The 13,889-nt window shown below is 41.3% G+C and overlaps 1 protein-coding gene across 2 annotated transcripts in view; it reads right to left on the bottom strand.

Annotated features, from left to right (window-relative positions):
• Positions 1-7,023: 7,023 nt before the first annotated feature.
• LOC145358263 (dual specificity testis-specific protein kinase 2) overlaps positions 7,024-13,889 on the bottom strand; it is a 113,734-nt gene continuing 106,868 nt past the window's right edge. For both annotated transcript variants that reach the window (XM_080212132.1, XM_080212133.1), the window contains exons 7-9: positions 12,962-13,045; positions 10,770-10,856; positions 7,024-8,242 (exon numbers count right to left, since the gene is read on the bottom strand). In XM_080212132.1, coding sequence (XP_080068258.1) covers positions 8,141-8,242; positions 10,770-10,856; positions 12,962-13,045 — 273 coding nt within the window. In that variant the 3' untranslated portion in view covers positions 7,024-8,140. The remainder of the gene's footprint in view (positions 8,243-10,769; positions 10,857-12,961; positions 13,046-13,889) is intronic.

Below are 13,889 nucleotides of genomic sequence, written 5' to 3'. Positions count from 1 at the left end.
ACTCTCTGGGTGAAGAAATTTTTCCTCACTTCTGTCCTAAAAAGTCTACCCTGTATCCTCAAACTGTGACCCCTGGTTCTGGACGCTCCCACCATCGGGAACATCCTTCCTGCATCTACCCTGTCTAGTCCTATTAGAATTTTATAGGTTTCTATGATGCCCTCCTCATTCTTCTGAACTAGGGCAGCACAGTGGTTAACACTGCCATCTCACAGCGCCAGGGACCAGGATTCAATTCCTGGCTTGGGTCACTGTCTGTGCAGAGTCTGCACATTCTCCCCATGTCTGCATAGGTTTCCTCCAGGTGCTTCAGTTTCTTCCCGCAGTCCAAAAGATGTGCTAGTTAGGTGCATTGGACATGCTAAATTTTCCCTCAGTGTACCCAAACAAGCACTGGGTGACTAGGGGATTTTCACAGCAACTTCATTGCAGTGTGACACTAATAAACAAACTTAAACGTAAAATCCAGCAAATATAAGCCTAACCAGCTTGATTACTCCTCATACATCAGTCCTGCTATCCAGGAATCAATCTGGTAAACTTTGGCTGTACTCTTGCTCAGGCAAGAGCATCTTTCCTCAGTTAAGGAGACCAAAACTGGAGACAATATTCCAGGTGTGACCTCAGCAAGGCCTTGTATTATTGCATTAATTACTCTCAAATACCCACTATTAAAACCCCCAATACCCTACCCCACCTTTATGTGACGATTATAAAATAAAAGCCCACTTATGGGGTGATTTAGAATGCTTCACTGAGAGAGAGAGTAGAAAAAGCAATGGGATTTGATTGTTGAGCTTGTGTCAGTCAAGGCTTGGTCCATTTCAAAGTTAAAATGGGTTAAAAATATGTGCATCTGCATCCACATCCCCACCATCCCCGCACGCCCCCCCCAACCAACCAGGAGGCCAGATCACTTGGTTTTTCCTCAGTCACAAGGAGGGGTTTAAAAACAGGTGGAGAAAGAACATTGACTATCACTGTTACTCTGTACATTCTCACTGTTTACAGTATAAAGCAGCTTAGCTATTTATATTTAGCCTCATCTCATTAAAGTGTCATCAGCCCAGGCACTGAAGACTGGGGAAGTACAATGTTCCATCCAAACTGCTCAACCCTAAAGCTCCCTCTCAAGGCTGCACACACGTCAGTCTCTTTAAGTATGGCATCAGTGCCCATACCACAACATGCAAAAAAGATCTGAAAGGAACTGCACTCTTGAAGGAATTGGCCAGGCACCACACAAAAAAATTAGGGGGTATGTTGATGAGGATATTTGAGAATGGGCCGGATCTGCCAAACGCGCCCTCAGCGAAGATTTTCCAGTCCCGCTGCAGGGAATGGAGATTTGGCTGAGCGGCAAGTTCTCCGTTCTCGCTGGCAGCACTGGAGAATTCTGGCCAACATCTATTTCAAACAGCAACAGGATGCTGCTGTTACCACCACACTACCCAACCCCCACCCTCCTTTCCCCAACCCCGGGGTCACACAGTCCTGTCATCAAAATCCTTAAAGAGCGAGATTCTCTTCCTTAAGTCTCTCCACCTCTCCCTCCTCCTTTGACACTCTGCTTAAAGCTTTAATCTTTGACCAAGCATTTGGTCACCTGCCTTAGTACAGCCTCACTTGGCTGATTACAATCTTGTAAACAGCTTTTCACTGTTTTACTGTACTAAAGGTGTTTTTATAAATGCAAATCTTGCTGATTAGATTGTGGGCAGCACTCACCACTTACTGGAATGGCCACCGCCTGAGGAGATTATCGGCAGTCTTGAAATGTGTCATGGTGGTATTTTCATAAGCTACTTTTAATATAAATCGAGTTTTCTTTAAGCTATTTGCAGGTTGTCTGAAACACCTTTGTTTCTTCAATCGGCAAGCAAATGAATCAAATGTACAAAAGCCGTGTTTCTTTCAAATTAACTTTTATTGTTTCAAAACCATTATATGTATTAATGGGTGAACAACCCCTCACTATCCTTGACTAATGTAAATATCGGAATTTAAAAAAGATAATTGAGATGATTAAAGTAATATCCATTTTAACAAAATGTGCATTATTAAATGTTTTTAGTAATAAGTAACAGCTAGCTTAAATTTTCAATTGCAAATCTTCAAATGCAAGGCAAAAAAACAATTTCTTGAGTATGTTCAGTTCTGCGCAATGCTTTTCAATAATTTAGCACCATCTAGAACCAGCAGGCACTGACCAAATCACATGCTTTTGTCTGTAAGCATATCTATATACATATAGATATGAATATGTACATTTTATCAATCCACAGGTGTACAGTGCGTTATATACAATACTTGGCTATAAACAGGAGAAGCAGGAGAAACTCTGAACAAGGATCTTAAAATCACAGACTGACGTCTTGGCATACATAATGAACGAGCGAGTCAAGTACTCCTTTGCAATGCAATTCTATGCAGCATAAAAAAAAATCAGTTCCTTACTTGTTCTGACCAGTTTCACAGCTAAAGTCAGTTTCGGATGGGTCTGATGACCCTTAAGGACTTGGTGTGTAAAATAGCTCCCTATATTTATTGTTTCTGATTTTACACTTTCAATGCCCATTATAGGTTTTCTTTTTGCAAAACAAAAATGGTCCCCTATTAATATTAATTTGCCCTTCGAGATGACCGACGTGGAACTCAATTCCCTAGACTTGGTTGGTGCTGAGCCAGTAGCATTTGGGGAAATGAAGGCAGCTTGAAGTGTCTCTTCCCTGAAAGGTCTTCTGAACTTCCCTAATTTCCTGAGGGAAAAGCAGTCTCGTGTTCTACTTGGGTAGTTGCTCAGATTGCTCAGTCCAAACTAAGGAATTACTTTGGAACAACAGAGATTGGACATGCCCAGCTACACCCTGGCATGACATACTGGTAGTCTTTAAGTCTCTTACACAACTGAGCAGTTTTTTTTTTATTTCTATAACTTAAGAAGTGCAGACTGGAAGATTTCCCTGATCAAATGCTCCTGTCACAAAAAAAAAGTGATTGCACTTGGTACAGCCAATTAAATCAGAGACTCTCCAAGCAATACAACACAAAAATAAATTGACCATTTTTCAGAAAATTAAATGCATTTCTCTCCAGTTTTCACATTCTACACTAGGGTATTAAATACTGCAAATCTACAATATAATCTTACACTTTCAAACGCTACTGTTCTATTTTATAGTCAGCATCACGAACATTCAAAGCAGTCAATGTGTATTTGTTCTATGGCAGATAACATAAGGGAAATAATTCAGTAACTGAAATGTTAAATCACCTTCTCTCTACCTCCAAGGATTGGGTTCGAAAAGGGTCAGCCCTGAAAACTGCTGCACCATTTCATCCATTCACACAATAGATGCACCTTTCCAAAACAGCAGTGCCAGAGATTTTAAAACAATTGATACTGAAATGATGACAGTTGTATTTCACAGATTTCGGGGATCTCAAAAAGGCGTTCAAAATCTATTTAAAAACTGCACACAGATTTCACAGCTTTGCTGACCTATTGTGAAATGTGATTTAACAGTCCCAAACTGGAGCTAAAGAAAACCAAGGGAGAATATTAGGTCTTTAATCTCAGGTTTTCTCTTTATTTTCATTTTTGCCCAGCTGTTAGTAATATCGAAAGTGTTACCGCTATGTCCAGTTCCATCTTTTCTCTTGAAGATATTGACTTATGCTGGGTACAATTCACATAGAATCGCTGCAGTACAGGAGGAGGACATTTGGTCCTTTGAGTCCGTACCCACCATATCCCATCCAGGCTCTATTCCCATAATAGGGCCTCATTTATCCTGCTAATCCCCCTGACATTCGGGCCAATTGAACATAGCCGATCAACCTAACCCACACATCTTTGGACCTGTGCTGGACACCTCAGGACCATAACTGGGTATGTCATCCCAGAGGTGACTGCAGGCTATTTTCAGAATGGACAGCATCGTAACTGAGCCCAGTCCTTCCCTGGCCTGACACAAACATGCTTTCCAGCCAGCAGGCATGGAATACTGATTGCTTTCTTTCCTTTTTCCAAACACTGGTTCAGAATTGTTAAAGCCATTTGTACCATTATCGCAAATGAGATTAGTTAACATAGCCATGATCAAGAACCAAGCCTAGAGCTTCTTTTATCCATATGTAGACATTTTTTTAAGTTTGTCATGAATTTTAATTGGTATCTTGGCCAATATTCGTTCCTTAATCAACAGTTACCTTAAAACATTACCACTGAACGTAAGAACTCAAGAGTTAGGAGCTTCAGTAGGCAGTTCAACCCCTCCAGCCTGCTCAGTCGTTCAATACCATCAAGGCTGAGCTTGTCTTGGACTCAACACCACCTTCCTACCCATTCTCCATAATCCTTCAACCCATTACTAATTAAGAATCTGTCTAGCTCCCCCTTAAATGTACACAATGGCCAGAATTTAACCGGCATGCACGCCTCGGAATCAATTCTGGGGCGGGCGAGGCTCACAGAATGGCATTCTCCATTGGCCTCTGGTGGGATCTTACGAGCTTCAGGCGTGCGAGGCAGTAAAATTCTGGTAAAGATCTCTGCGTCCACCGCAATCTGGGGTGGTATCTCACAACCTAGGAGAGAAATAATTTCTCCTCAAACCTGTTTTGAATCTGCTATCCCTTATCTTAAAACTATTACCCCTCAAGAGGAAAAATCTTCTCTATGGCTAGTCTGTCAATCCTCTTTAGCATCTTATATACCTCAATTAGATCTCTCATTCTTCTAAATTCGAAAGAGAAAAAGCCTAATCTCTCTTCATTAGACAAACACCTCATCTTTAGAATCAATCTAGTGAACCTCCTTAGGGTGTATTTTTGTTCTGGGATCTGATCCCCAGACCGTTTTCTGGTCCTGATCTTGTGTCATAATAGTAATGTGATGTAATTTTCAAAGTGGCAGCAACTAATTGGCCCATGGGTGAGTTAAGCGCTCATTTAAGGCAACCTCGTGGTTCTCTGATGCCTCCCCTGGGGCTTTGCTTGATATTATGGTGGAAAGAAGAGCTATATTCTTCTCTTCATCTGGAAGAGAGCCAGCCAAACCAGGCATGGCTAGAACTGGCTGCAGATGCCAGCAGCCCCATGTTCATCTTAGGAGTCTAAACACACTCTCCTCTCAAAATCAAGCCCCCCCCCCCCACCGCAACCCCCTCCCCCACCCCGGCTCTAGCAAAAGTAACCCTGAGCCAATCCACGAGCAACTGAGTCTCAATCTCCCCTTTTGTGTAATTTGTTCATTTCAGCGATGGTGGCACCCCGCTGTGTTCCTGATGGTTAGACACAAACTTGTCCCAGACCCTCCATGTTCCTCAGGCTGGCTATTTGAAAACTGCTGTCTGCTGTTCTCCATACTCCTCACACGTTTTCCAAGGAGCTTAACAAGCCTCTAATTAGAGGCAGGAAGGTTATCATAGAATCATACAGTGCGGAAGAGGCCTTTCGACCCATCGAGTCTGAACTGGTACGTTAGAAACACCTGAACTCCCAACTAATCCCATTTACTAGCACTTGGTCCATAGCGTTTAATGTTATGATGTGCCAAGTGCTCACTCGGGTACTTTTTAAAGGATGTGAGGAATCCCTCCTCCACCACCCTCCCAGGCAGCGCATTCCAGACCATCACCATGCTCTGGACAAAATAGTTTTTCTTCAAATCCTCCCTGAACTTCATGCCCACCACCTTGAACCTATGCCTCTTGTGCCTGACTCTTTAACTAAGGGGAACAGCTGCTCCCTATCCACTACGTCCATGCCCCTCATAATCGTATATACAAATTATGAGCTGTACTCTTCTAGTCTCCTTTTGAAAATGCAAACGTGTTGCTCAGAAACCAGTGACCTCTTTCCAATACCCAAATCTGCTCCCGTGGGCAGTGAAAAATTTAACCCATTATCACTGTGGGCTGGGCACAGTAAGAAGTCTCACAACACCAGGTTAAAGTTCAACAGGTTTATTTGGAATCAGAAGTTTTTGGACTCACCTGAAGGAGCAGTGTTCCAAAAACTCAGATTCCAAATAAACCTATTGGACTTTAACCTGGTGTTATGAGATTTCTTATTGTGCCCAGCCCAGTCCAACATCGGCATCTCCAAACTGTAGGCTGAGTTTTGATGCTGTGTGAAAACTGGCCTACACTACAACAGTGACTAGGCGTCGAACATACTTAATTGGCTGCAAAGCACGTTGAGACATTCTGAGGTTTTGGAAAGGTGCTTTATAAATTCAAGTTTTCAATACCTGAAGCATCAAGGGAACTTCTACATCCAAACCCTTTTGCTTTTCCAATAAAACTCTGAATAATCAGTTTTTGTATTCAAGATAATGAGTAATTAGTTCATCAGTGGAACAGATACAAATTACTTTTGATTATTTTTCAGTCTGAGCACTACTTATGGTAGGTACTAGAATTCAAGTTTTCACATAATTATGAAAAACATATATAGCAGAGGATAATTAATTGCTTCTATACGTACTGGAATGCCATCTAACAAAGGAGGATGTCAGCTTGATGCAGCAGGGAACAGCTCTTTCATTAAATTCAAGATAGACTTAATTATCGTGAACCCATCTTCTTGAAATATTTTGGCTTCTGCTTCTGTTTGCTTTTGAGGTTTAATGGGGGCACTATGCTGCCATTCTTCAGAGCATATATTACAGTAAAAAAAACAAGGTATTGTTAAGGCAGACATGATATCATTGAAGGATAAATAAAATAACGGGTTCCAAAGTTGAGTCCACAAGGATTTGGCTATTCTGGGGAGAATCCACCAGAATTGGCTTCACTGAACCTTGGTCTCAATTTTCAGTCAATTGACAGATAAACCTCTTTAGAAATCAGATCCATCCCCCGATGTTCTTCTCTTGTGCAATAATTGCCTGTGGGTGAGGCACTTCCGCGTTTGATGGGTGGCATTTGGGCTGAGCCAATATTGGTTCTCTAGATATTACTGCCAACCCTTGGAGGTCAATTTTCTTGGGACAAAAAAAAATCAAAATTCAGGTAATACTCCTCATACAAATTTAATATGTAATATTGTTTCCTTCTCTGACGCTTGCTGTAAATTATTCAGTATTAGCAACTTACACAAGATTTGCTTAGCACAGTGTAATCAAAACACAGTCAGAAATACTGCAGAGAAAATTCACTAATGAGTTAGGCAGTAGACTGACTCTTTTGCATGGATAGCTTTAGATTCACAGAGGTTGCATTTCCAATGAGAGCAGTCTTCAGGATGTACATTACAGTCCATCAAATCAAAGAATCAAGAGTCAAAGAACCCTGACCGTGCAGAAGAGGCCATTCAGCCCATCAAGTCTGCACCAATTTTTTTGTATCTTAGCCAGGCCCTTTGCTCTGCCCTATTCCAGTCACCCCATCCATTTACCATGGCGAATCTATCTAACTTACACATCTTTGGGCACTAAGGGGCAATTTAGCATCACCAATCCATTTAATCCACACATCTTTGGACTGTGAGAGGAAAACGGAGAACACAGAGGAAACCCATGCAGGCACGGGGACAACGTGCAAACTCCACACAGACAGTCACCCAAGGCCAGAATTGAACCCGGGTCCCTGGTGCTGTGAGGCAGCAATGCTAGCCACTGTGCCATCATGCCACCCTGTACTCCATCAAGTATGATGGATTCAATGAAACCACTTCTCTGCCCGGTAACCCAGAATAATGGCAACTTTTCAACAAGTGCCAAACATTAATATCTTGAATTTTGTTTACTGAAGGTGGGATCATTTGGACATTGAGTAACAACGCAAAATGAGGAGATATCAAATCAGCCATCCATGCCTTGCTCCCAAATTTAATTTCCATTAAGGGACAAAAAGATCAAGAGAGATAACAGGTGGCTGAATCAATATTGCCCATTTAACTTGATAACTCCACATTCAAAATTGCACCACTCCCCTTGACTAACACATTGATGTAGTTTGATAGTTGAGTGGGTCCTTTCACTATCTTGAGTGAATCAGTCCGTTTGAACATTCAATTCCCACAGGTCGCAGGTACATTTTTCCTCTCTTTTTCTCTCAATACTCTAGATGACGTTAACAGTAATTGCTGTCACCCACGTAAGGCCTTGTGGCAGAGTTAAACATTGATAAATTCACACAGCCATCTGATTGTCCTTATTTGTCTCCAAACTTTCAGCGACCTCCTCGAGTTGGTCCAATAACTCACTGAAGGATGGCCTCTTAAAGGCATCAATCTGTTGGGTGAAAAACAGAGTACAGGTTTGTAAGGAAAGATACTGACGTGGTGTACAGCCATAATGAAACTGTACAAACAGAAAGAAAAATATCAAATTATTGCTGCCTTGCATATATGTTTTGGCATCATTTTAAAATGCTATAATTTGGTATTAGTTTTTCTCCCCCCAGTAATGAGATTTTGACGCATCAAAGGTGGATAATCTGGGTGTTACTTGTGAAGTGTAGACTCCACATATTGGGCAGGATTTTCCAGCCTCGCTCGCCCCAAAACTGGAAAATTACCATGGTCTACGCTTCACTCGCTCTGATTCTCATGATGGACGGGAAAGTAAAATTCACCCCATCATGTGTAAATAAAAATCGTACAATTGAGAATATCAAAGGAACACCCAATTCTAAGACACTAAATAATCTTTCACTTATAAAACACATGCTACAGTCTTGTTCCGTTTGTTAACCAGCCAATGTGTCCTTGTGATACCTATTCCAGCAGTTGATCATTCATCTTGACTTCTGCTTTTCCACTAGTCATAATTCCAATCTTCATGACTTTGATCCTTTGTACATTAAGTTTCATGTCAGAAGTTTTCACCACTTAATTCATTCTATCCATTACTGTCTCCTGCTGTGCTGGCTACTAGGGCCTGGTCATCTATGAATCTTACTAACTTCACCCATTGACTTCCTGCACCTTACTGGATTTCATCTAGTGCTTCCCTCACCATGGCTTCCACGTCAATGTTAAACATCAATGGTAATTGTGAACAACCTTTTCCCACTCTGCACTCAATTACACCAGGTTCAATTCCACTACTGTCCTGATTCTGTCAGTCAGTCCCTGGTACAGAGCTTCAGTCATTATTTTATCCCTCCCAATCTAATCTGATGACCTCCACTATTTCTAACAGTTTTTGCCAATTCACCCAGTTGAAAGTTTATTCCCAATCAACAAAGGAGGTCTAAATGTCTTGTTAATATTCTATGTTTCTTTCACTTAACACACTCATCACTCTTTATCCTCTCGAATTCACAACCTTTTATGGGCGGCACAGTAGCACAGTGGTTAGCACTGCTGCTTCACAGCTCCGGGGACCTGGGTTCGATTCCCGGCTTGGGTCACTGTGGCTGCACATTCTCCTCGTGTCTGCATGGGTTTCCTCCGGGTGCTCCGGCTTCCTCCCACAGTCCAAAGATATGTGGGTTAGGTTGATTGGCCATGCTAAAATTGCCCTTAGTGTCCTGAGATGCATAGGTTAGAGGGATTAGTGGGTAAATATGTAGGGATGTGGGGATAGGGCCTGGGTGGGATTGTGCTCAGTGCAGACTCAATGGACCGAATGGCCTCTTTCTGTGCTGTAGGGTTTCTACGATTTCTTTTCTCAAATCACATTGATCACAGCCAATACAATGGTTTGCTTTGGCTTCTAATCCTCTTAAATATCTGGGAAGTGTGTTGTCAGAAGATGGTTAATGCCACAAAGAAATTATAGCTAGAATAGCACTGGCAAACAATACATTCTCCAAACGTATAGGGCAGGATTTTCCAGCCGTGCTTGTCCCAAGACCGGAAAGTCCTGCCAGAGATCAACAAGCCTTTGCATAGTCCGTATTCCACCCACTACAATTCCCGTGGTGGGCGGAATGAGAAAATTCCGCCCATAGGATTACTTGGTATGGGAATGAGTAGCGAGCTTACAAAAATAATTATAAAGATTGTGATTTGGAGTTTATATTGTTTGAGGCTGAAGCATGGACTTTGCTGCCTCACAGGGCCAGGGACCCGGATTCGATTCCTGGCTTGGGTCACTGTCTGTGTGGAGTCTGCATTTTCTCCTCTGGGTTTCCTCCGGGTGTTCCGGTTTCCTCCTACAATCTGAAAGACGTGCTGGTTAGGTGCATCGACCCGAACAGGTGCCATAGTGTGGCAACTAGGGGAATTTCACAGTAACTTCATTGCAGTGTTAATGTAAGCCTTACTTGTAACTAATAAATAAACTTTACTTTACTTGAGAATAGTGAACATCCATAGATTAGAAAGTTGTGAAAGCTGTGATCACGAAAGGACCTGGGCTTGGCAGACCACAGCTATATGTGCTCCCATGTTAGACTGGCCAGGACTGTTCGAATTTCATTAAAAAGTTAGGAATATTAAAAGTTCAAATGACTCAGTATGATTAATGATCACTGCAACAACACATTCATTTGAGATTCCTTTGTCTGACGTTTAATGGGTGCAAAAGCCTGTCCAAGGTCTATGTAATATAACTAACAACAGAGCAGTTAAGTAACTCTGTAGAAAGCATGATGGTTAATCATGAATACAATAGAATGGAATAGAATAGAATAGGATACGGTATTGTACTGAATACAATAGGAACTGTATTGTTCACGCAAAATTGGAAACTTGTCCTCACCTTCAGTATAACATATAATTATAAAGTCATTTGTTTAAAACAGTGACTAGTTCAGGACACCTACATTCATACATTTGTGTAAATATAACATACAAACATAACTCCATACCTTACAGCAGTTCACAGTTAATTCCAGGACACATTTTGGACAGCCATTCACCATTTCCTTAAATGCTTCAGCATTCAGTCCATAATCCTAGAAAATATTTATAAGAACATAAGAAATAGGAGCAGGAGCAGGCCATCTAGCCCCTCGAGCCTGCCCTGCCATTCAATAAGATCATGGCTGATCTGATATGGATTAATTCCACTTTCCCGCTTTCTCCCCATAACCCTTAATTCCCTTATCGATCAGAAATCTATCTACCCGTGATTTAAACATATTCAACAAGGTAGCCTCCACCGCTTCAATGGGCAGAGAATTCCAGAGATTCACTACCCTCTGAGAGAAGAAGTTCCTCCTCATCTCTGTTCTAAGCTCCTTAACTCTGTTCTAATTTGAAGAAAATCTATTTAAGAATCGTGTACAGTTTTTCTACCTGCTCTGTCAAACTTTGTGTAAACACGTGGTATTAATAATTGCATTCCAGGCAATAGCTTTAAACTGCATCATTGGCTTCAGCCAGCATTTTGATAAGTAGATGCTAAATAGGTTACTATACAGGTTCACATGCTGTGTATATATAAAATTCACTGTCGTCACGAGAACCTACGGGCTGGATTTTGTGGACAGTCACAAAGTGATAGCACTCATCACTAGCCACTGGAACGTTGCTCACATAGATCCAGCAGCCTCTGGGGCATGGGTTTCACTTTTTCTAATGTTAATCAGCTGTTTGTGTTAAATTTTTTGATCCTGAGGTCTTTTCAGTAACCGCTGCACAGTTGGGCATCAGGGAACATGATTCTTTATTCAGTATACTCGCTCCGCACTCCAAACATTGACTGCCCAGTTAGAGCGGTTTCCAACCAGCTCACCCAACACCCAAGGTCACATGACCTGTTCCTTAATGGGCTATGCCTTAACAGTAGAGGTCTCTGATGGCCAACAACAGTGATGTCATCAAGTAAACAAAGCAGCCATTAAAATAGTGAAGAATTCGCAGACAGAAAATTAAGAAAGAAAATGCACTAAGAGTCCTTCATATTTAATCATTGTACAGAGAATGAAATAAAAATTGAGCTATACAGGAATAGGAAGTCCTGTCGTCATGATGTGGAGATGTTGTCATGCCACGGGCAGTGTCCCTGACTCCAAGTGCCATTTCAGAGTTAAGCACATTCCTGTGAATCTGGAGTCACATGACCAGACTAGATAAGGACAACAGATCCTTATTGAGCCACATGGAATTTTATGACAATCAACAATGGTTTCATTAGATTTAATATCCAGATTTTTACTGGATTCATATTTTGCAATCTGCCATGGTGGGATTCAAATCTGGTGCCCCAGGCATTATCCCTGGTTTCTGGCTTACTAGCCAAGTGACAATACCACTACACTACCACCTCCTATTATCTTATTATGAAATTTGCTGTCAAATCATAATTTGACATCGAATTTAAATTATTCAGTTTTATATTTAGAATTACCATCTATCTTCTCTCTGATCATTTAATTAATCCTGTCTGTTGACAGTTTTGTTATTGTTCTGTGACCATGAATCAGGTAGTACATTGGTGAATCATTTGCTGGTTTATATTATGATATCTAAGCATTCAATTTCATTCCCATTATTTTGTTCAATCTGGAAATGGAACAAAATTAAATCTTTTGTTGCTGACCTCCACATTTCATATAGGCTCAAGGGAATGACCAAATTCAGGTTTTCATTGTGTTAAAAATATTCAGTTGTTCTGCACTTACATTGATGCAATGGATGGCACAGTGGCATAGTGGTTAGCGCTGCTGCTTCACAGCGCCAAGGACCCAGGTTCGACTCCCTGCTTGGGTCACTGTCTGTGTGCAGTTTGCACATTCTCACTGTGTCTACATGGGTTTCCTCTGAGTGTTCCAGTTTCGTCCCACAGTCCAAAAGATGTGCTAGTTAGGTGCATTGGCCATGCTAAATTCTGCCTCAGTGCATCTGAACAGACGCCAGTGTGATGACTAGAGGATTTTCCTACTAACATCATTATGAATGTAAGCCTACTTGCGACACTAATAAACTTAAAAGACCATCAAATTTTGGGTGTTGATCCATTCCCACCTAAAATGGCTTCACCTTCCACTTAAAAGTACTATCGTTCAACTGTTCTGGGATTCAAGTGCAGCCAGCTAGCCAGGCTGTTAATAGGTACCTGCGTTCTGGGAAGAAATTCAGGATCAGCGGTGACTCTGCCAAGTATTTCACACAATACTATACCGAAGGAGAAAACATCAACCTGAAAGATACGTAACAAAGAACAACAACCTAATTTGATACCAGATATCAACGTACCTTTAAAAAAAAACATGAACCCTCATGGATAAATCAAACCATGGCATTTCTAGCAGGTAACAATGCACTTTCATATCATAGATCACTCAAAAATCTTGATTTATAGGACAAAGAAACCTTGGTAAGAGTAAAACATAATTCACAGCCTTTACATTCATAGTTTTATCAGCTTGTCTGTATAAGTATATTCCCCTTCGAAACAATGTAATCTTATGGTTAACGCTAAGATAGGTACATAGAAACATAGAAGATAAGAGCAGGAGGAGGCATTTGTCCCTTCAAGTCTGTTCCACCATTCTTCATGATCATGGCTGATTGTCCAACTCAATAGTCTAATCCTGCTTTTTCTCCATAACCTTTGATCCCCTTTACCCCAAGTGCTATATCCAGCCGCCTCTTGAATACATTCAATGTTTTGGCATCAATTACTTCCTGTGGTAATGAATTCCATAGGCTCACCACTCTTTGGGTGAAGAAGTGTCTCCTTGTCTCCGTCCTAAATAGTCTATCCTGATTCCTCAAATTTGACCCATAGGCTCCCTTACCATCAGGAATAACCTCCTTACATCCTTCCCTAAATGGATTCTCCTAAGAGCTCCAATTATGATATTCAGGATAGTGCATTTTAGTGTTTGTGTTCAGGGTTACATTACCTAGGAAGAAATATAAATGGAAAATGCAGAGTAGCTGTTTCTAAAAGCAATGTGAATTCAGTTAAGTTTGCGTTAACAGAGTGTATCAGCTCCATAGGTGGGATTTTCCAGGCCTGGCTGGTCTTGGGATTATGT

The sequence above is a fragment of the Carcharhinus amblyrhynchos genome, chromosome 25 (genome assembly GCF_965287045.1).
Source record: "Carcharhinus amblyrhynchos chromosome 25, sCarAmb.v2.hapA, whole genome shotgun sequence".
Taxonomy (NCBI): Eukaryota; Metazoa; Chordata; class Chondrichthyes; order Carcharhiniformes; family Carcharhinidae; genus Carcharhinus; species Carcharhinus amblyrhynchos.
The sequence above is the reverse complement of the archived record's forward strand: the minus strand, read 5'-3'. Positions and strand labels throughout refer to the sequence as shown.